Source organism: Capsella rubella, unplaced genomic scaffold (genome assembly GCF_000375325.1).
Source record: "Capsella rubella cultivar Monte Gargano unplaced genomic scaffold, Caprub1_0 scaffold_8, whole genome shotgun sequence".
In the NCBI taxonomy this organism is placed as follows: Eukaryota; Viridiplantae; Streptophyta; class Magnoliopsida; order Brassicales; family Brassicaceae; genus Capsella; species Capsella rubella.
Genome location: NW_006238916.1, coordinates 12,152,136 through 12,173,685, shown reverse-complemented (window position 1 = coordinate 12,173,685; position 21,550 = coordinate 12,152,136). Strand labels below are relative to the sequence as shown.

General features: G+C 36.6%; 4 protein-coding genes across 6 annotated transcripts; 2 read left to right on the top strand and 2 right to left on the bottom strand.

Moving 5' to 3' along the window:
• Positions 1 to 499: 499 nt before the first annotated feature.
• Positions 500 to 1,275, bottom strand: LOC17875022 (cell wall / vacuolar inhibitor of fructosidase 2). Its single transcript, XM_006281115.2, has one exon. The coding sequence runs from the start codon at positions 1,175 to 1,177 to the stop codon at positions 629 to 631; it is 549 nt and encodes a 182-aa protein (XP_006281177.1). The 5' UTR covers positions 1,178 to 1,275; the 3' UTR covers positions 500 to 628.
• A 1,060-nt stretch (positions 1,276 to 2,335) lies between these two features.
• On the top strand, positions 2,336 to 4,702 carry LOC17876237 (histone acetyltransferase of the MYST family 1). Its single transcript, XM_006280405.2, has 9 exons — positions 2,336 to 2,684; positions 2,819 to 2,907; positions 2,990 to 3,049; positions 3,136 to 3,345; positions 3,449 to 3,517; positions 3,636 to 3,797; positions 3,888 to 3,981; positions 4,066 to 4,208; positions 4,295 to 4,702. Exons 1-9 carry the CDS (start codon positions 2,378 to 2,380, stop codon positions 4,496 to 4,498), a joined length of 1,338 nt encoding a protein of 445 aa, XP_006280467.1. The 5' UTR covers positions 2,336 to 2,377; the 3' UTR covers positions 4,499 to 4,702.
• Positions 4,703 to 4,807: 105 nt separating this feature from the next.
• On the bottom strand, positions 4,808 to 7,867 carry LOC17877351 (O-fucosyltransferase 38). Of its 2 annotated transcripts, none has more exons than XM_023783035.1 (11): positions 7,584 to 7,867; positions 7,369 to 7,462; positions 7,171 to 7,238; positions 6,972 to 7,060; positions 6,708 to 6,885; positions 6,472 to 6,600; positions 5,963 to 6,099; positions 5,633 to 5,846; positions 5,362 to 5,546; positions 5,164 to 5,259; positions 4,808 to 5,061 (listed from the first exon to the last, which is right to left on the bottom strand). In XM_023783035.1, the coding sequence occupies exons 1-11, from the start codon at positions 7,818 to 7,820 to the stop codon at positions 4,926 to 4,928; spliced, it is 1,563 nt and encodes a 520-aa protein (XP_023638803.1). In that variant the 5' UTR covers positions 7,821 to 7,867; the 3' UTR covers positions 4,808 to 4,925. The 2 variants fall into 2 exon arrangements, with proteins under 2 accessions (XP_023638803.1, XP_023638805.1); XM_023783037.1 differs by having other exon boundaries at positions 7,369 to 7,453.
• Positions 7,868 to 15,559: 7,692 nt separating this feature from the next.
• Positions 15,560 to 20,291, top strand: LOC17876928 (probable inactive ATP-dependent zinc metalloprotease FTSHI 4, chloroplastic). Of its 2 annotated transcripts, XM_006281424.2 has the most exons (17): positions 15,562 to 15,924; positions 16,171 to 16,426; positions 16,766 to 17,141; positions 17,231 to 17,489; positions 17,589 to 17,720; positions 17,810 to 17,884; positions 17,957 to 18,082; positions 18,159 to 18,268; positions 18,360 to 18,438; positions 18,513 to 18,650; positions 18,740 to 18,851; positions 18,953 to 19,116; positions 19,201 to 19,306; positions 19,399 to 19,475; positions 19,565 to 19,708; positions 19,792 to 19,952; positions 20,052 to 20,291. In XM_006281424.2, exons 1-16 carry the CDS (start codon positions 15,664 to 15,666, stop codon positions 19,933 to 19,935), a joined length of 2,559 nt encoding a protein of 852 aa, XP_006281486.1. In that variant the 5' UTR covers positions 15,562 to 15,663; the 3' UTR covers positions 19,936 to 19,952; positions 20,052 to 20,291. The 2 variants fall into 2 exon arrangements, with proteins under 2 accessions (XP_023643667.1, XP_006281486.1); XM_023787899.1 differs by lacking the exons at positions 19,565 to 19,708; positions 19,792 to 19,952; positions 20,052 to 20,291 and having other exon boundaries at positions 15,560 to 15,924; positions 18,953 to 19,114; positions 19,258 to 19,306; positions 19,399 to 19,415.
• Positions 20,292 to 21,550: the final 1,259 nt, after the last annotated feature.

Sequence of the window (21,550 nt, the reverse complement as noted above, 5' to 3'; positions counted from 1 at the left end):
CTGACCTACGAACATACTTACATACATCAGATTTATTTTTGGTATGAGAAAAAAGTCACACATCTTTTGGCTTTTGCTTTTGATTCGTATATCAGTCGACGTCGTCTTATAAAAGCAAGGGTAGTCTAGTAGTAGTTTATGAGGTCGATGACTATTCAGCTTTAAATATATATAGACGACGTTACCTTTATCCTTTTTTTCTTTTAGATGACACTTTAAAGACCTTTATCGCAATTTTTAAAGTGTAAACACATCTACACAAGCGATAACACGTATAATGCATATAGATAAAGCAAAAGTTACCTAAAGTTATATTCAATCAAAGAACTATAAAAAAATATCTCTACTTCCCAACTCTTAATAGCGCCTTTTCCCCCAAATCTTTCGCACTAAAGACGACTTAAGATTTTCGTATGATTAGTAAATTGATTGCGAAATATTAAATTCAAATGTTCAGATGATCTCTAATAATTTTGCTTTTGGTAATTTGGAAGAAGAGTAGTTGCGAAGAAGAAGAGTAATATAGTAACGGTATTAAAAAGGTTACAGATTCCACATTAAAAATTCATTTAATACGATAACTTAAAACATAGTAGATTTTACCAACGTTAATGCAAATATTGTAAAATCATTCAACAAGGCGGTCAAGAATCCCGGAGACAACACCACAGATACGTCTCAGGCTCTGTTCACGCCTGCGAAGCTCCACCGGATAAGCCAGCCCTCTAACTCGCCGGAAAATATTGCGGCAAACATTAGGATAATCCTCCGCCGCCAAGACATGCATGGAAGCATAGTCATAGGCTTCACTATCAAGATCTTGAATTGTTTGCCGAAGAGAATCAGCGGCGAGGGCATACTTCTCGGAGCAGTCTTGTAAGACCTTTTTGAGGACGACGTCGTTCGCAGCGGAGGTTAGGTTTCCGGCGAGGTAAGTTGCGGTGGAGGTGGCGTTTGTCATGCCAACTCCGACCATGATGGCTGCGAGACCTTTTGTGTCGGCTGTGGGGCTTCTTGGGTCGGATTTGAGAGCCGACACGCAGAATTTGTAGTTGTTTGTGTTTTTGCAAGTTGATTCGATTATTGTCGTGTTGGGTTTGGCTGAGATTAGAGTTGGTGATGAAAAGGATAGGGTGAAGATGAGGAGGAGCATGAAGATAAGAGAAGAAGAAGCCATTTCAAGAAGAAGGGGTTGAGCAACTGTCTTTGGAGAGATAGAGATGGAAGAAAGAGGATTCTTGTCTTATATTTTCAGCAGCTTCTTGATTTTACACATTTTATAAATATTTTAAAATAAATACTATTTTTGTTTATCATTTGTAGTTGCAAACTAAGGAATGGTTTGTGTTATAAAAAAAAAAAAAAAAAGGAATGGTTTTTTAGTATTAAACTTTATGTTATGAAAATTATTATATAGATATCTCTCCCATTCTATGAAACTATCTACAACAACAAATTAACTACGTTTACCATGATATTTAGTTTTAAACTATTATCACTGATACAACTCGGATTCAATTTACATAATGCATATTGTTGACCATACTCACAAAGATGAATACATATGTAATACCACCAAATTAATTCGTATAATTGGAATTTGTTGCTACATTCCTATATCAAAAACAAAAGAATTCTTAATGTGAATATGTGATATTTCTTTTTGTCAAGATGCCATATAACGTGTTTACATGTGAACAACTGAAATAAGAATCAATTGTATTCTTTCTTCATTCCAAAGTAAGTCAAGTCACATATTACCTACTCCGGAAATACAAAATAAATAAATAAATTGATATGTAAATTTTCACTTTAAGAAATGTGATTGTAAATTTTCATTTACAAGATACAGTAAAGTGACCATGCGAATCTTTTTTCTTGTTCTTTAAAAATCATTTTGGTTAATTTAGAGGAACATGGTGTGCGAATCTGTTATGAGTTATGACCATAAGTTCAAGGACATGATGATGAGTTGTGAGTTGGTGTTTCCTTCTTGGAACTTTGTGAGTTTTTGATCTGTGAATCTTGTGTTATCAAATACGAATCATAAAGCCTTGTTTGGCTGTTTCCCATTCACGACAAAACCCAACTGACTCTGTCACTCGTTTTCTTCTTATTTTGAAATTATTGTTAAACTACTACTAATCATTATTGCTATAATTTAACCTGGAGATTAGAAATTTTAAACCTTAAACTCAACAGTTATAAACGTGTGTATTGACTGTTAGCATAATACCACAGGCCCATAAAAGATATAGGCCCAAATTATAAGCCATAAAAGCGATCAATGGGCTACACTGTAATTACAAATTGTGTTCTTTACCCGTATATGTAAAAACCAATCCACCCGGGAAACATCTTCGACCCGACTGAAGAAATGGGATCGTCTGCGAATACAGAGACGGCGATTGTCTCCGCCTCACCGGCGTCGAACCACAATAATCCCGGTACCAACGGTGGAGATGCGCATACGAATCATACTCCTGCTGCGATACTCGATCTCGTCGTCTCAGAACCGGAATCGTCGAAGAAGAGAAGAACAGGGGTGCTTCCGCTCGAGGTTGGTACTCGCGTGATGTGTCAATGGAGAGACGGGAAGTACCATCCGGTGAAGGTTATCGAGCGCCGGAAGAATTATAATGGTGGCCACAATGACTACGAGTATTACGTTCACTACACAGAGTGTATGTTGTTTCCTTTCTCTGCCTAATTTTGTGAATCTAGGGTTTAGGGATTGGAGATGAAATTTTTGAAATTGAAGTGAAGGGCTTGAAATTCAAGTTGTGTCTGATTTTCAGAGCTCTTGTGAATTCTGCAGTTAATAGAAGATTGGATGAATGGATTAAGCTGGAGCAGCTAGACCTTGATTCAGTAGAGTGTGCTTTAGATGAAAAAGTTGAAGACAAGGTAGCCATTTTTCTTTAAATCCTTGAGCTTTCTTCTCCGTAATTTGCACTGAAACAGAGAAGCGTTTTTGTTGTGGTAATAGGTGACTAGCTTGAAGATGACACGACACCAGAAACGGAAGATTGATGAGACTCATGTAGAGGTAAGCGATTGTCTATCTTTAGTAAAAATTGGTTGTGGTGAACTGTGTGTCAGGATATACTCTGATGTTTTTCAACATTTGTAAAGGGTCATGAAGAGCTGGATGCTGCAAGTTTACGAGAACACGAGGAATTCACGAAAGTGAAGAACATAGCAACGATTGAGCTTGGGAAATATGAAATTGAGACATGGTACTTTTCTCCTTTCCCGCCAGAATACAATGACTGCGTGAAGCTCTTTTTCTGTGAGTTTTGCCTCAGTTTTATGAAACGCAAAGAGCAGCTTCAAAGGCATATGGTAAGTACCTTAATTGTTTTTTCCATACATACCTTTCATGGTTCATTCAAGTTGTATTCATTACTTTTACTTAACTTTTACTCAATTGTCCTTGTTTATGTAGAGAAAATGCGATCTGAAGCACCCCCCTGGGGATGAAATCTATCGAAGTTCTACTTTGTCAATGTTTGAGGTAATCTCCTAAGATATTCAGTTTTATATCGTCTGCTCTAGCCTTCTTATCTATGTTCATATCTTCAGCGTTGTTACATACGTTTGATGACCTGGGAGTGTTATGTAATATCTTACAGGTGGATGGCAAGAAGAACAAGGTCTATGCACAGAACCTCTGTTATCTGGCCAAGCTATTTCTTGACCACAAAACTCTTTACTATGATGTTGATTTGTTCCTATTTTATATTCTCTGCGAATGTGATGATCGTGGATGTCACATGGTTGGATACTTTTCAAAGGTTCAGCACTCTTGGCTCTTGGGTCCGTTATGTACATATTTGGTTTCCATTTGATAGTGTGTAGAAATGATGCAAGTTCTGTTGATACAGGAGAAACACTCTGAAGAAGCTTACAACTTGGCTTGCATCCTCACCCTTCCTCCTTATCAAAGGAAAGGCTACGGAAAATTCTTAATCGCCTTCTGTGAGTTTTTTTTTTTCCATTTTAGTCTCTTTATTTTCTCTCACATCTCTCTATAAAGCTTACACATTATTCTGCATTATATAGCCTATGAACTCTCAAAGAAAGAAGGCAAAGTCGGGACACCAGAGCGACCCCTCTCTGATCTTGGCTTAGTGAGTTACAGAGGATACTGGACTCGGATTTTATTAGACATCTTGAAAAAGCACAAGGGAAACATATCTATCAAGGTATATTATATGTCTCTTTTATTATACTTTTTAGCCTATGCAACAACATACTATTTCATATAACTCAACCCTTGTTCCAAATGTAGGAGCTGAGTGACATGACAGCAATCAAAGCAGAAGATATATTAAGCACCCTTCAGAGTTTGGAACTGATACAGTACAGGAAAGGACAACACGTGATCTGCGCAGATCCTAAGGTACTGGATAGACATTTGAAGGCGGCAGGCCGAGGAGGCCTTGATGTAGATGTTAGCAAAATGATCTGGACTCCTTACAAAGAGCAGAGCTAAGAACCGTGTTACACTTCAAAATGGTTATGGTCTTCTTTTCGTTTCCTTAATCCTTAAGATGACATCTGTCTGTAAAAATTTAACATGCCTTTTGTTCAGTAGATCGTGTAACAGTAGAAATCTTTTGTCTGGATCAGTAGTAGCTATGATGTTTCGTTCTTGTTTCCATTAAAGCTGACGATAGTCTGAAAGATATTTTAAATCTTTGAATGCCGAAAAAACATGGCTATTGTAAATTGTTTAGATACATGGTCAGGATTAGTCTGGATTTCTGTCTGGGATGAAACCAAGTTGTAGAAAATAAGAAAATCTGAGAAATGTGATAACTATGATTACGATGACTATATAAATGGGCGTGTATACAGAACAACAAAAAAAACGTTTGTTCATGGTCTTTAAAGAAACCAACAAAAGTTGGAAAATATAGTTAGGGTTCTCTGTGCTCCTTTGAACTGCAAATACATTCTGGGTATGGATTCTCATAAAAGGCTTCTTCAGTTCGAAACCGGGCACGTCCTTTGATCCCCTGTGTTGGTCCTTTCCTTCTTCTCGGTGCACCTTGCCTGCAAAACCGAGCGAAATAATGTATTTCCGCATCAAAGATGATTTGTTTTAGGTTTATTGCAATTCTGACTTGTATAAGCAAAGATAAGATTATCTATTACCTGTCTTGATGCATTTGCTTCACAAGATTGGACAACTTTCGTCCTTCTTTTAACTGTCCTCTCTCCATCTTACTAAAGAGTTTCACTAATCCTTTCCTGCATCACAACAAAAGTTGTCATGGGATATAAAAATGAGTAAAAGATGAAAATGATGAAAACTTTTCGAAGTTAGAAGACAACAAAGGAAGGATATAGAACCTGTCTGGAGTGATAGTCCTGCGATGACCTAGAAATCTGCGGTGACCTTCAACAGCTCTTGCCATGTTTCCAGAATGTGAAGGAACAAACACATCACTCTCAACTGAAATTATATAATCAAGAGCAGCCGTTTTAGTTGCATGACCTGTGAAACCTTTTAACTCGCCTTTTTCAGCTAGTGTTTCCTACAAAACCCAGTACATGAAACAAAACATTATATCATCTTTAGGTTGCCAATAACATGGATTATTTAAGAGGTGGTTGAACAAACCTTAAAAACTAGATTTGGGAAGCGCGACTTAAGCTCAGAGAGTCTATCATCACCCCCATAGATTTCCCCTGCTGCAATATAAATGACTGTTGACTGAGAATATCCCAGACCTTTCAGAAATATTCCCACTTCTTTTGGAGTCAATGGACAGAGGCCTTCTTCTCTCTGCTCTGTTGAGTTTATACTTTTGATCTTCCAATGGCTTGTACTTTCCCTGCGATCAACCGGTATTATTGAGCTTAAAACCATAACTTTTAGTTTAGATGAGTTTATACTTTTGATCTTTCAAGTTTACTTTGTAAAGATTATATGCGCAGAGTAATCAATTACCGCATTACTCTTAGTTCTTCGGATTCAGCATCAGTGAGACCATAGGTACAGCCAGTGAAAGCCAACATGTCTTTCTCATATCTCAGGTGCAATGTAATATATCTCCCAGCACGTGCCTTGAGTCTCTCAACCAGCTTCTGTGGTGTCACCGTCATGATTGCTCAGAACCCAAAGTCTACAGGAAGCCCCATAGGACACCTCTTAAATGCATAAACTACTGAGACTTATGTATGATAGAAAAATTTGAGTTCATTCTTCTATCAGGCTTCTCCAAATAAGGCCTCAAACATATCATATATGTTATTGATATTTCAATCATAAGATGATGAAAGTCATTGACCCATACGATGGATACAGAAATTCTATAATAGCTATTCAGCACCCAAAGAGAACATAAACTTGATTTTTTTCTGTGTATGCAAAGGATGAAATTTTACTACAGCCTATCTATGTTGTGTGTGGATGATTACACAGAAGAGCAGTACCAATTAACAGTAAAGGGTCCAAACCTGTCCAAGGCTTTCAATGGCAGGAGAGAAGCGGAGACCACGATACAGCACACGGCATCTCAATCTCTGAATGTCAATAGGCAGGTCATTATTTGCAAGACGAGAATCTGATTTCGGGACATGTATGACCTGCATTGTTGTTTTTCTGTCAGTGATTCACAACATCGGTATGCTACAAAATGAGTAATGAGTAGATGAGTGAAACAGTAGAGGCAAATATATAAGTTGCTTAAGACCTTGTACTCCTTCCACAAGTGAGTCATTTCTTCATAATATCCAACACTAGACCAAGAAGTGAAATGCTTCCGTGCTCTAGGAAGAGACTCCATTTCCTTTGGGAGCTTTTTAATAACCTTCACATCTCTCTTCAGGGATTTGATGAAGTGTTCCTCGTCAAAAATATCTGAAAAAACACTGAGGCATAGTAAAGTGTAAGTTAGCAATTCATAACTAGTAACAAAAAAAACTGCATTTTTTTGTTTGTTTGAAGTTCCAAATACCTTGAATCTTGCCAAAACGAACGCTTGTCCAGCTCAGGAATGACTAAAGTTGCATTCATGATGTGGGCAACAGCCACTATATCTGCTATCTGTACAATGGTATGCTTCTCAAATCAGTTGGGATTTGGTAGAAACATCTCTACAAAACATGTAACATGAAAACATCAGCTTAAATAGTGTCTGGTTTAGTATTACTTACACCAGTGCGCATTTGATTTAGCCCACCATTACTTCTCACTGTTATATAATGATCTGATTCTGAAAATTCTGCAAAAGATAACGACAATTGTGTGGGTTTAAGAATAACAACACAGAGAAAGGAATCTGAAATCAAATCAAAATTCCCAATTCATGTGCAAAAACCATCAGAGATTGAAATGGAGCTCTTTTTGTTTACCTTTGTATTTATGAGTAGCTTTGACACATGGATGCAAACCAAAGCTGAAAGGAGGAGTCCAAAGTTGGGTATTTTCATTCGAATTCTGCAAATTCTGAAGCTCAAATAGGTTCATCAAAGAGTTTTACTTTCTCAATTGTTCCAATCAAAAACCAAATCAAGACACTTCATTTCTACATTCAAATCTAAAAACCATGAAACACTAAGAACTTTACCTTCCTGGGAGGCAAATACGGGGGCGGAAATGATACTGAATCGATTAGATCCCGATGTTGGTGTTGCTGTCGGGTTTGGTCATCGTCGGTTTGTATGTTTCTGGAGCTGAAGACAAGAACCCAGATGGTAAAAGCAAATATGAAGATCAAGTAGAGAGAAATAGCTTTCGTAGAGAAGAGTCTAGCTGAAGAAAAAGATGAGACTATCGAACGAGATGAACTTCTGTGTTTCACCATCTCCGATGAAGAAGACAGATCTACAACGGTCTCTTTCCTCCTCCGGACATCATGCTTTTTTGCTCGTTCAAACCCGGTTTGGTTGAATAATTTGATAATGTCCGGTTATGGCATCAACGGTGAGAACCATTTTTAAAAAACCGGACACAAAGTTTCAAGTCACAGGTTCGGTATTTTCATACCCATTTAGTATTTGATAATGAACCGGTGATGTCCGGTTGCAATAAAACCGGTAATGCGTTTTTGAGAAAGAGAAAAAGTTTAAAAACGCAGCGTTTTTGTATCTGATTTGTTTTTTCTTCTGATTTTATGATTCGTACTCGTACACACATGCATACAGTATATGTGTGTTTTTGCCCAAATATTAAGGTGAAGGACATGATAAAGATTACTAAACTGCAATATGTCCTTTTTCTGTCTTAACATAATTATAATTACAGAAATGATTTTTTTTTTTTATATGTCTAATAATTAGGACATGCATGCATGTGTCTTGTAATTGCTAGTTAGTTAGTTCGAGTGTTCGACGACATGTTTTGACGATCCGACAATTAAAATGTTATAGTTTACAGCTTTTGAAAACTTCTAATCACCAACGCTGAATTCTAACGTCGAAATACGTCGCTGGAATGGCTTTAAACATAAAGCAAAAATATGTTTTGATTTTCGTTAATTAATACCTGATGAAAACAAAACAAAAAAGAACGTGTAATCACTAATCGCTCAAAGACTGAAACCAGCAGTTACAACAACTTAATTCGATCCATTGAGGAGTTGTTAAGACAAATTTCTTATTTTAGAGAGAGAAAAGTTATTAACAAAAAATGATGTGAATTGTTTAAATAGCTAAAAGCTACGTTCAAAATTGCTTAAACAAGAGATTTAAGAAACTTTAAGGATAATATTAAGAGAAGAAAAGTGAAAAAATGAGCCAAAAAGCTAGGGATGGTCTCTTAATTAAGAGCAAAAACTTGAAACTCTTAAAATTCTAATACAAAAAATTGGTAAGAACAAAACTTACGAGCTCTCCAATAATGTTGCTTTAACTCGTTATTTCTTGTCTGTTTTTTTTTCCGCAACAGTAAACAATATATAAGCAAATATTCTTAATATTTCTTAATGGATTTAGCAGAGCTGGCATGCTTATCAGCAATGGGTAAACTATATATATGGTAGACTCTACTTGGAAATGACAAGGGGATAATAGTTTTCATCTATAAAGGTCATATCACTTTGTTCCGAAAATCACATTTTGCATCTTATAAATCACAATTTATGATCTTCTGACGTCAACTAGAATACTATTCGACCAACAAGAACTACAAAAGCACATAAAAAGGACTACGATCTCCCTGGATGACCCCTGCAAGATCTTCAAATTGCGTGCAAGTATTAAAGAACTCTGATACACCGGAATATAGATCGGAGAAGAAGAAGAAGAAGATAGAGTGAAGCAATTGTAACAAACTTTATTAACGGATAAAAGTGTATTACAAAGCTTAATCAGTAAAGTTACATGTATTCTGTATTTATACATCTTTCTAATACTCAATCTTAATAACCAGAAATAACCAATCATCAATCTCAATAACCGGATAACCATTATCAATATCTCAATATACCCCCCTCAAATCTTTAGTCTCCAACTGTCTGGTTAGGGAGATAAAGATTTGAAAGTGAAAGCTTTGAGAGTAAGTGATAAAATGGACCTGGATGTAGTGGTTTTGTGAGTATATCTGCATGTTGATTATCTGTTGGAACATGTAGAACCTTGAGATTACCAGCCTTTAGTTGATCACGAACTGTATGACAATCTATCTCTATGTGTTTTGTCCTTTCATGAAAAACTGGGTTCATCGCAATGTATAATGCAGACTTATTATCACAGAACAACTTTGCAGTGCAAGTAGGCTTCACCTGTAGATCTCTCATCAATTGTTGAAGCCAGATAACTTCACAGGTTGCTTGAGCCATACTTCTGTATTCAGACTCAGTACTGCTTCTACTTGTGACTCCTTGCTTTTTAGACTTCCATGAGATCAAAGAAGTTCCGAGATAGACACAGAAACCAGTAATGGAGCGCCTTGTATCACTGCATCTTCCCCAATCTGCATCAGAAAATGCATTTAAGCATATCGCAGAGTCAACAGAGTACATCAAACCCTGTCCAGGATTAGCTTTGATGTATTTTAGGACTTTATGAGCAGCCTGAAGATGAATATCAGTTGGTGCTGAGATAAATTGGCTCAATTGATGAACTGCAAAAGTTATGTCTGGTCTCGTGATGGTTAGATAGAGCAATCTTCCAACCAGTTCGCGATAAGAAGTAGGATTAGCCAAGAGCGTTCCCATGTCCTTAGTAAGATGAAGGTTTGGATCCATTGGAATAGAGCTTGGTTTGCAGCCTAAGAAGCCTGCATCCTCCAACAAGTTCTGAGCATATTTTCTTTGACACAGAGAGATACCTTTTGATGATCTTGAAATCTCTAAGCCAAGGAAAAATCTTGCTGGACCAAGGTCTTTTATCTTGAATTCTGATCTCAATAGCTCCTTCAATTGTTCCACTGCATTATCATCATTACTTGCGATCATTATGTCATCAACATATACTAATGCAGCAATGAATGATCCATTCTGTATCTTGGTAAACAGAGTATTGTCTGCTGGTGACTGAACAAAGTTAGCACCCAACAAAACTGAAGAAAGGCGTTTGTACCACTGACGGGATGCCTGCTTTAAACCATAGAGAGATTTAAGAAGTCGACAAACCGGATTTGGAGGTAATGAGACATTCTGTGGAGGTGTATAGCCCTGTGGTAAGCTCATGAATATTTCTTCATCCAATTCACCATGTAAGAAGGCATTTGACACATCCATTTGTGTTAAGCTCCATCCTTTGGCAGCTGCTAAAGCAAGTATATACTTCACACTTGTTAACTTTGCTACAGGAGAAAAAGTATCCAAATAGTCAATGCCTTCCTGTTGTGTAAAGCCTTGAGCGACCAACCGCGCTTTGTAGCGTTCTACAGTACCATCGGGATTGTATTTAATGGTAAACACCCATTTACAACCTACAACATTCTTGTCTGGTGGTAATGATTCAACAACCCAAGTATTGTTCAGCTCAAGAGCATTTAACTCCTCATTTGCAGCCTTAGTCCATTTTTCAGATTTAATGGCCTGTGCAAATGTTTTTGGCTCTGTCTCTAGACTATAAGAAAAGATATAGGACTGGTATTGTGGTGTAAAATGATCTAAAGTAACAAAGGATTGAATGGGATAAGGAGTAGTGAAAGGCTTTAAAGGAAAAGATTTAGTAGAAATTGAATGTAAAGTTTCTGGTTTAGAAAGAGGAGTAGTATTTGGTGTCAAAGAGATATTAGAAGTAGATATAGTATTTGAAACAAAAGGAACCAGATTACATTGATATTCAGATAAGTACCTTGGAGCTTTAGTTGTCCGTTTTGGCCTAGCAAGGGATACAGAATTAGTATCTGTCACTTGTATATCTGCAGCAGGCTCATTCGGAATGGTACTAGGTTCTATTTGTGTAACAGGTGGTATGCAAGGAACAGTATGATTAGTATGATCAATAGCCTCATCATCATCATCAAATAGAGACAAAGAATCAACAAAATGTAAAGGAGCAGGCATAGGTAATATTGTATTTGGAAACATATCTACAGCCCTATTCAACAAAGCTGAAACTTTAAAAGGAAATTTATGCTCATAGAAAATAACATTCCTAGAAATACTAATAGACTGAGACTCTAAATCCAAAACTTTATAACCTTTGTAACCTGATGGATAACCTAAAAACACACAAGGCTTTGCTCTAGGAGTAAACTTATTCCTAGTATGCAGATATGTTGATGTAAAACAGAGACAGCCAAACGTTTTTAAAAGAGAATAGTCAGGTGTTTTATTACACAAGAGCTCAAAAGGTGACTTATGATTCAGCAATGGAGAAGGTAAACGGTTTATAAGAAACACAGCAGTCATTACACAATCACTCCAATATTGCAATGGAACATTAGATTGAAATAAAAGAGAGCGTGCTACATTTAACAAATGTTGATGTTTCCTTTCTACAACTGAGTTCTGTTGAGGTGTATAAGCACAACTAAATTGATGAATCATGCCTTGTTCTTTAACAATATCAGTAAATGCTAATTCATGTGCATTGTCAGACCTAATAGCTTTTATCTTTGATTCATATTGAGTAGATATCAAGTTCAGAAATGCAGGGAAAACAATAGAAACATCACTTTTATTTTTCAACATATACACCCAAGTAACCCGTGTGCAATCATCTACAAGAGTAAAGAAATATTTGTATCCTTCTATAGATGGAACACTAAAAGGCCCCCAGATATCTAGATGGACTAAATCAAAAGGTTTAGAAGCTAAAACATTACGAGAAATGAAAGCTAATCGTTTTTGTTTTGCAAGAGGACAAATAGAACATTGAGATACATCAGAAACTAGATTCTTAATAGAAGAAATACTAACTATTTTACTTAGCACACTTGAAGAAGGATGTCCTAATCTTTGATGCCATAAAACTCCATCAGAAACATCAGAAGAAGAAACTGAACAGACTGCAGGAAGTGATGGTGAAGGGGATTTATTCTCTTGATCAAGAATATATAGATTGTTGTAAAGACTACCCCTCCCAATCATCAAGCCCTGAGAAAGTTCCTGAATAAGACAACAAGTTGGAAAGAAATGAGCAGAACAGAAAAGAGATTTAACCAAACAACTAACACTAATGAAATTGAATTTAAAATCAGGGACATGAAGTACATTATGCAATATCAATGTTTGTGAAATGCAAATTGTGCCAGTGTGTGTAATAGGAACCCTAGTACCATTCGGAAGAGTCACTGTGATACTAGAAACATGTACTAATTCCCTAAACATTGCTAGATCAGAACACACATGGCTAGAAGCTCCACTGTCAATAATCCAAGCATCATGTGGAAGTAATTTTTGTAAAGAAGAGAGAGTATGTGTTTGAAAAATGAGATCATTATTCTCGTATTTAAGACTAGTTGAAGGAAAGGAAATAGTACCAGAAGTTGATGTCTGAGCCATAAAGCCATGTTCAGTGACCTTTGCTGTATTAGAAGTAGTTAAAGGCTCTGGAACTGATACTTGAGTGTTAAATTGTGATATAAGTTGTTGAAGTTGCTGTGGTGAATAATCCTGAATGTGCTGAATGAGACCATCATTAGTAGCAGGAGGAGCTGCTGGTGTAGGCACATATGGAGGAGACATATAAGATGGAACAGGCTGTGGATAAGAACCAAATCCAGGTTGATATGAAGCCGATTCAGTACAGACATTTGCAACAGCATTAGCATGCTTGATCGGATCATAAGGAACCATTTGCAATTGCATTCGTGGTTGATATTGTTGAGTCTGCATTCTTGGCTGAAGAACTCCCTGAGATTGTGCATTCTGAGGTTGAATCACAGTCTGAGTTCCACCCTTTGTATTGTAACCATTTGTCTTATACCCTGGTGGATAACCATGCAGCTTAAAGCATTTCTGTATGGTATGACCTTGCTTTCCACAATGTGTACAAACAGGTTTCTGATTAGTCCTCGCTGTATTATAAGCAGCAGCATATGCAATCTCTCCATCATAAGCTACTGGAGTCACTGCTTGGAAAGCCACAGTATCCATCCGAGAAGTAGGTTTTATGTTGACCTGTCTCTCATCCTGAGTAACAAGATGAAAGGACTCTTCTATCGTTGGAATTGGCTTCAGCATTAAAATGTGACGACGCGTCTGATCAAAACTCTCATTCAATCCCATTAGAAATTTGGTTACACGGCTGCGTTGTTGCAACTTTTCCCACTTTGCAGCCGCATCACATTCACATCTACCACAAGTGCATAATGGAAGGTCCACATAGTTCTTGTACTCTTCCCATAGAGAAATCAACTTGGTGTAGTATTCAGACACAGTCATTGATCCTTGTTCAATCTTACTAAGACGCTGTTCAATATCAAAAATCCTAGGTGCATCATCTTGCTTAAACCTAGTCATTAGACTCTTCCACATTCCCTCAGCAGTAGAGATATACAATAAACTCTGCCCTATCGTTTTATCCACCGAACTTAGCAACCAAGTACTCACAATATCATTGCATCTTGACCAAGTACCGTAATCACGATGTGCTTCAGGTGGTTTTGGCATTGTTCCGTCAATGAAACCCAATTTATTTCGTACGTTTAAAGCCATCCACATTGATCGTCTCCATGAATGAAAATCTGAACCCGTCGTTAACCTATCAGAAACCAAAACAAGACCAGCATGATCATTACTGTTTAGATAATAAGGATTTTCATATTGATCCGTCTGAAAACGCGGTGGTTCTTGTTGTCGATTCACCGGAGCTGGCGGATGATCTGGATTGGGCAGATTCGGCGGAAGACTTGAAGATGCTGCTTGGGCATAAGTTCCCATCGTTGAAGAAAGATTCAAGAAATTTGGAAGAAATGTGTGGCGATTTGAAATTGAAAGAAAACAAAATTCACCAACACTAAGGTCAATCAAAGGTAAATGAAGAGAATCAAAAGAAAGAAACAAAAGAAAACTCCATTAATGAGCTCCAAAATCAACGATAGAACAATGTGTAAAGAAACGAGATTACAACGCATCGTTATGAATCCGATAACGATTCCGATGATATCAGAGGAAGCGGAAGAAGCGATTGCTCAGCTCTGATACCATATTAAAGAACTCTGATACACCGGAATATAGATCGGAGAAGAAGAAGAAGAAGATAGAGTGAAGCAATTGTAACAAACTTTATTAACGGATAAAAGTGTATTACAAAGCTTAATCAGTAAAGTTACATGTATTCTGTATTTATACATCTTTCTAATACTCAATCTTAATAACCGGAAATAACCAATCATCAATCTCAATAACCGGATAACCATTATCAATATCTCAATAGCAAGCTGTAACGGTATAAAAGGACAACTAAAGCGATCTAAAGAAAGCTAAGAAGAATATGTCTCCCATCATTTACATTTTAAAACTAAGAATTAAGCCGAGTCCTTTTTCGAAATCGAGATGCAGTGGTTGACCAGTCATAGGATCCCTGCTTCATACAAACTTATAGTGCTTGGGCGAGATATATAACGCTTCTCAGCTACTTCTCCAATGCAAAACCCATACTCACCCAGGAGAGTCATGCGTCCACTTCACGCCAATACTCCATCTGCCCACCGATAAACTCGCCGCTATCTTCAAAGATAATCCCAGACGACATCTTCTCCGATCGATGTGTCGATCGCTGTTCTTTTTTTCTTCCTCCTCTCTCGATTTAGGGTTACGATCTTCTTTTATTCTTCTCGATTACTTTGGTCGGTTTGTGATGCTTTTGTAATGGGTTTATTATTTACGGCGTTTTCAAAGAGAATTTAATCTGCATGCATCTATGAGATCCTACTATTAACTTTATACAAGTACGTTTTTAACCAAAAACTTTTTTTTTTTTTGGTCAAACCAAAAACTTTTATATAATGGAACAGAGTAGTATTTTATAGAGAACCGGTTATGTCCGGTTGCGTTGGAACCGATAATCACTTAAAACGCACCATTTCGAATAGCCGATTCGGAGTACTTGATAGTGAACCGGTGAAGTTCGGTTACGGCAATCTCGTAGAAACTGATGAAAACGCACCGTTTCGATCGTCTCTTTCAATCTTCGTGAAGAACCCAGCAGCTTCAAATTTCACCTCTAGAAGATTTTTTGTTATCGTTTTGTTGCACTTAGAATTCCAAGGGACAGTTTCCCCAGCTCTATCCTGATGATTGAGCAATGACGTTTTATTTATCGAGTTCGTTAACTCCAACCCATTTCTCGAAACCCTTAAACCCTTCTAATACCCTCTTCCCTATTCAATTCCGGGGCTCTCTGTCTACTTTCGTCCGTCGGAGAAACCCTACGGGAGCTAAATTAAGCTCCAAATTCAACCTCTTTCCTTCACGAAGAAATGGTTTGATTACTACTTGTTGTACATCGAGCTTTGAGTCTTCAGTTTCCCAGGAAGAAGATGCTGATTCGAATCGTCTATTTGAGGTTTATATCTCTTTTTCAAACACTCTATTTTGGGGAATCTAAAAAACCTGTCAAGTTCGACTTTTTATTTTTCCTCGAATTGAAAGTGAAGAACTTTGAAAGCTAATACGTAATTAGGACTTTGAATCTTTAGAATGTATGCTGCAAGTAGATTAATTTGACAGTGGAGTGATTTTTTGGTTGTAGCGTAATTGGGAAAATGGCGATTTTAAAGCTTTGATTCCTTTTTTATTGGATTTTTTGCAGAGATTAAGAGAAGCTGAAAGAGAACGACTTAGCAACATGGAAGAGCTAGAGAGAAAGGCTAATGTACAATTAGAAAGGCAGCTTGTGATGGCTTCAGATTGGAGTAGAACATTGTTAACGATGCGTGGGAAGTTAAAGGGAACAGAATGGGATCCTGAAACTTCTCACCGGATCAATTTTAGTGATTTTATGAAGCTGTTAGATTCCAACAGTGTTCAATACATGGAGTATTCTAATTACGGACAGACGATATCAGGTTCAAAGTTACAGAAATTTTACAATTGCAGTGTTTTTTTTTCTATTTGGTAACACATGCCAATGACATATATTTGCTCAACTGCTGTTCATTTTCTGAAAAAAGTTAGGTCCTTTTCGAGGATTCTCTTTCAATGATACTATTGCTCTTAGTTCTGTTTTCAGCGTTTCAGTGTGATTAGTCTCTACAATTGGCCTGCCAAATATTATTACCATGTGTCTTTCCGGGATGATATCAATATGAACTATGTCTTTGATACATTGCATCATGCCTCTTAAAGCTAGAATATGGTGTCAAATTGTTGGGAAATCTTTTACTTAAGTTTTGTTGTTGGTGCAGTGATATTGCCTTATTATAAAGATGGGGAGCCTCAAGGAGAAGAAGAAATCTCGAACAAGGAGATAATTTTCCGTCGCCACATTGTGGACCGAATGCCAATTGATGGTTGGAATGATGTATGGAAGAAGTTGCATCAGCAATTAGTCAACGTCGAGGTTTTTAATGTAGATGTCGTTCCAGCTGAAGTCTATACTACAGTTGCCACTTTTGTGGTTTGGTCTATGAGACTTGCCCTCTTTGTTTCGCTTTATGTTTGGATTGACAGTATCACAAGGCCAATCTATGCCAAGTTAATCCCTTGTGATCTTGGAACCCCTACTAAAAAGATAAGGCAGCCCCTCAAGCGCCAAGCACTCGGTTCCCTAGGCAAGAGTCGGTATGTTTAGAAATTACTACTTCTTTCGGTATTGACCGTTTCTGCTCAAGTGTATTGGATCTAAGATTCTGTTTGATTCTCTCTGTCAGAGCAAAATTTATATCAGCAGAAGAGAAAACTGGTGTAACATTTGATGATTTTGCGGGTCAGGAGTATATAAAGAGGGAACTACAAGAAATTGTGCGGATTTTAAAGAATGATGAGGAGTTTCAGAATAAAGGCATTTATTGTCCGAAAGGTGTTCTTCTTCATGGACCTCCTGGAACGGGGAAAACTCTGTTGGCTAAAGCTATTGCCGGAGAAGCTGGTTTGCCTTTCTTTGCTGCAAATGGAACTGACTTTGTTGAGGTGTGTGATTGATACGTCAGTATGAACGAATGTGCTAAGTATCCTGGTTTCTTAAGGTCTTGATATGGAGTTATCCTTTTTTCCCTTTAAATCTCTCAGATGTTTGTAGGAGTGGCTGCTTCTCGTGTTAAAGATCTTTTTGCTAGCTCTCGGTCATTTGCGCCATCTATAATCTTTATTGATGAGATTGATGCAATTGGAAGTAAGCGAGGTGGACCCGATATTGGTGGGGTAAGAATGGCATGCTTTCTTTGTTCTGGAAATTGGATCTTGGTTTAAGAAAATTAACTTTCTTTTTAAATGTGTTACTAATTGGATAGGGAGGAGCAGAGAGAGAACAAGGTTTACTTCAAATACTGACTGAGATGGATGGATTCAAAGTTACCACATCACAAGTAATGTTTTTATTTGCTATTCAGTTTCTTTTCGTGTAAACATTTCGTGCTATTAATCATGGATCTTGTCAGGTATTAGTCATAGGTGCAACAAATAGGTTAGATATCCTTGATCCTGCTCTCTTAAGAAAAGGGCGCTTCGACAAAATCATAAGGGTTGGTTTACCTTCGAAAGATGGTCGATTGGCCATATTAAAGGTACTTAGTTTCGCTTTCTGAATCAAAGAGTTTTGGATTGCTTTGTTCTTTAGCTAAAGGCTTTCGTTTATGAAAGGTCCATGCTAGAAATAAATTCTTCCGGTCTGAAGATGAGAAGGAGGAGTTGCTGCAAGAAGTAGCTGAGAACACAGAAGATTTTACTGGAGCAGAACTGCAGAACGTTCTGTAATAAATTATGCTAGAACTTTTAACTTTCTTTGTAAAATATTGCAGAGGTAGAAACGGAGAACACTGATGTTTGGTTAATTGTTTACAGAAATGAAGCTGGAATCTTGACTGCTAGAAAAGATTTAGATTACATTGGAAGAGAGGAACTCCTAGAGGCGCTTAAGAGGGTAATTAGTGTTTAATTCCCGATTTATCAATGCTTAGGTGCTGCTTTAGCAAATGCTGATTCCACTCATTACAGCAAAAAGGAACATTTGAGACTGGACAAGAAGATAGTACTGAAGTTCCAGAGGAACTGAAGTTGAGATTGGCTTACAGAGAAGCAGCTGTTGCTGTTCTTGCTTGTCATCTCCCTGATCAGTACCGTCCAATTAGCGAGGTTGGTCAAGAAACTTGATTTCAGTTTCTTTCATGTGTTTTGGATTCTAGCATGACTAAGACCATTTTACCATGTGCTTATCTCTGCAGACTGACATAAACTCAATCCGAAGCCAACCAAATATGCGTTACGCTGAAACTTCAGGGAGAGTTTTTGCAAGAAAGTCAGATTATGTGAACACAATAATCCGTGCATGTGCTCGTAAGTTATAAAGCCAAAAATAAGTGAAGAAATTGCTTTGACGTTCCATTATAGTTCACAAAAATTTCTGTCACTTACTTCATTCCCTTGTTTGTATACAGCCAGAGTAGTTGAAGAAGAGATGTTTGGAATAGAAAACTTGTGTTGGATCTCTGCGAAGTCTACTTTAGAAGCTTCACAGCGAGCGGAGTTTCTGATTCTTCAGACGGGAATGACTGCCTTTGGAAAAGCTTATTACCGGAACCAAAGAGACCTCGTTCCAAATGTAATTGTTTTTTTCTACATCCTGCATTTTTTAATTAGTCCTTGAGATTCTCAGAACCACCAATTCCGATTCTCCTTCATGCAGCTTGTTCCGAAACTTGAGGCATTACGTGATGAATACATGCGGTTTGCTGTTGAGAAATGCTCATCAATCTTACAAGAGTATCAATCAGCACTTGAAGAAATCACAGGTTCAGAAAATAGTATCCTCTCTGTTTCGTCATTACAATTACAGACGTCATCATACACAGCAACATCTTAAAAATTGTAATAATATTTTCAGATGTGCTTCTTGAAAAGGGAGAAATCAAAGCCGATGAAATTTGGAACATTTACAACACAGCTCCAAGGATTCCTCAGGTTAGTTATTTGTACCCTACACTCACTCTGTTTTGTTTTTTTTTTTCTTGTTTTTGGTTTTGTTCAGATCCTCTAATTCCTTAAAACAGAAACCTGTAAGACCTGTGGATGAATATGGAGCCTTACTCTATGCTGGAAGATGGGGAATTCACGGTGTATCGCTTCCTGGAAGAGTAACATTTTCACCAGGAAACATCGGTTTTGCGACATTTGGAGCACCTCGTCCAATGGAGGTATGTTACTAAACAAGTCAACTCATAGATCATAACAACATAAACCATTACAAACATTTCCTCTTGTGTTATGTTTAATGCAGACCCAAATCATCAGCGATGACACATGGAAACTGGTGGATGAGATTTGGGATAAAAAGATTGAAGAAATCAAAACAGAAGCTGTAATTCAAGTTGAAGAAGAAAAGAAGAAACCTCAGATTTTGATGGCAACCCATTTCTTCTGATGGAAAACTCCCAAATTGTAAGTTTCAAAGATTCTCGGTTTCATTAAACAACGATGATCATCTATCTATATCGGGAAATACTAGCATTGATTGCTGATTTGTCTCTGTTTACTCAGCTCAGTGTTGCGGTCTAAAGAACATCATATGAACAAATCTCTCCAGTTGAAACTTTAGAGATTGTAATTCATTCTGTAAAACAGAGGGGGAGGTATCTGTAGAAAAGTGTTAGTGGAATCCACTAGTTCATTTGTTGAGAAATATGTCAAATTGTTTTTTCGTTTTACTATTTTGTTTGTCATTTAATTGATGCAATTTTGCTTGGCAATAAAGAAAAGAACAAAGTAGATACAATCTCATCCCACTTTTTTCTAAAAGATAAAATCTAAAAGATAAAATCAGATTGCTTTGTATCTGTTTTCAAATATGTTGATTTTTTTTTTGTCATGGCCAATTTTGATATCACTATCTGTATTAACAATCATAGAAACGTTGAAAGACATTGTCAATTTGAACACCTAACCAATGGCGACACTAAAGTCGCAGGTCCATATCAAACCACAATCTTTTTCGTCATTATCGCCATTAGTTATATTGTGATATTTCCATCGATAAAGTAAAAAAAAAGTCGAGTATGAAAAGTTCTTTTTTTTCTTTAATCCTTTACATTTTATTATTTATATTTTTGAATTTTCGGAGGCACTTAATTGCGAAATTATTTATGGTGCAAAAATTAGAGTGTTGGATGAGTTGTTTATGTATTGTAAAACTTTGGGACAATCAACTAATATCCCAATCAACTAATAATAAATGCCTTGACAGGCAAGTACTTTAGAAACTTTACAAAGTAAAAAAAAAAAATTTAAATATAAATAGATCCAATGAATTTTCTTTTTTTCTCACAGTCAAAATATTTTTTTTATTCATTTTTTTTTGCGGTAGAAATTTTTTTTACAATAAAAATATTACAGCAATGAAACTTTGAAAGGCACAACCAAAAATTTTACAACTCAAAATTGACAGAAAAAAACCAAAACTACCGCCTTAACCAAGCAGGGCCAATGTTGGGGCAAAGGTTGATCAAGTTGCTTAGATTCCAAGTTATCCATAATCATCGCTTCTATGATCTTTAACATATATGATAAGATAATAACAAAATAAGTGGACCATATATACATATGTTCTTTCATTCTTACTTTAATTTCAATCTCATTTTTCCGAACGGAGTACATTCCATATTTTGAGGCTTATCTTAAACTATATATTCCGAATTTGAAAAAGAATATCAGATTTTCTGGAATTTCAAATTTTTTTGCATTGGTGTTGTTAATTAGATTATCCATCAGTATCAAAAATTATTCGCATTTAACAAAAGAAAAAAAATATAAAAAATTGAACATCTAATCATGCATGCCTTATTGATTTCATAATATAATTAATTATTATTATGTAGTATATTTTATCGTGACGTTTCTGAAGATAAGCAATTAATTATTTATATATGAAAAAGAGATTCGTTTTGGATAAAACTAAAAATATATACATTATATATTAGCAAAAAACTTCTAATAAAAAAAAATCCTAATATATACTTTAAAAAAAAAGGCCTGGAGAAATT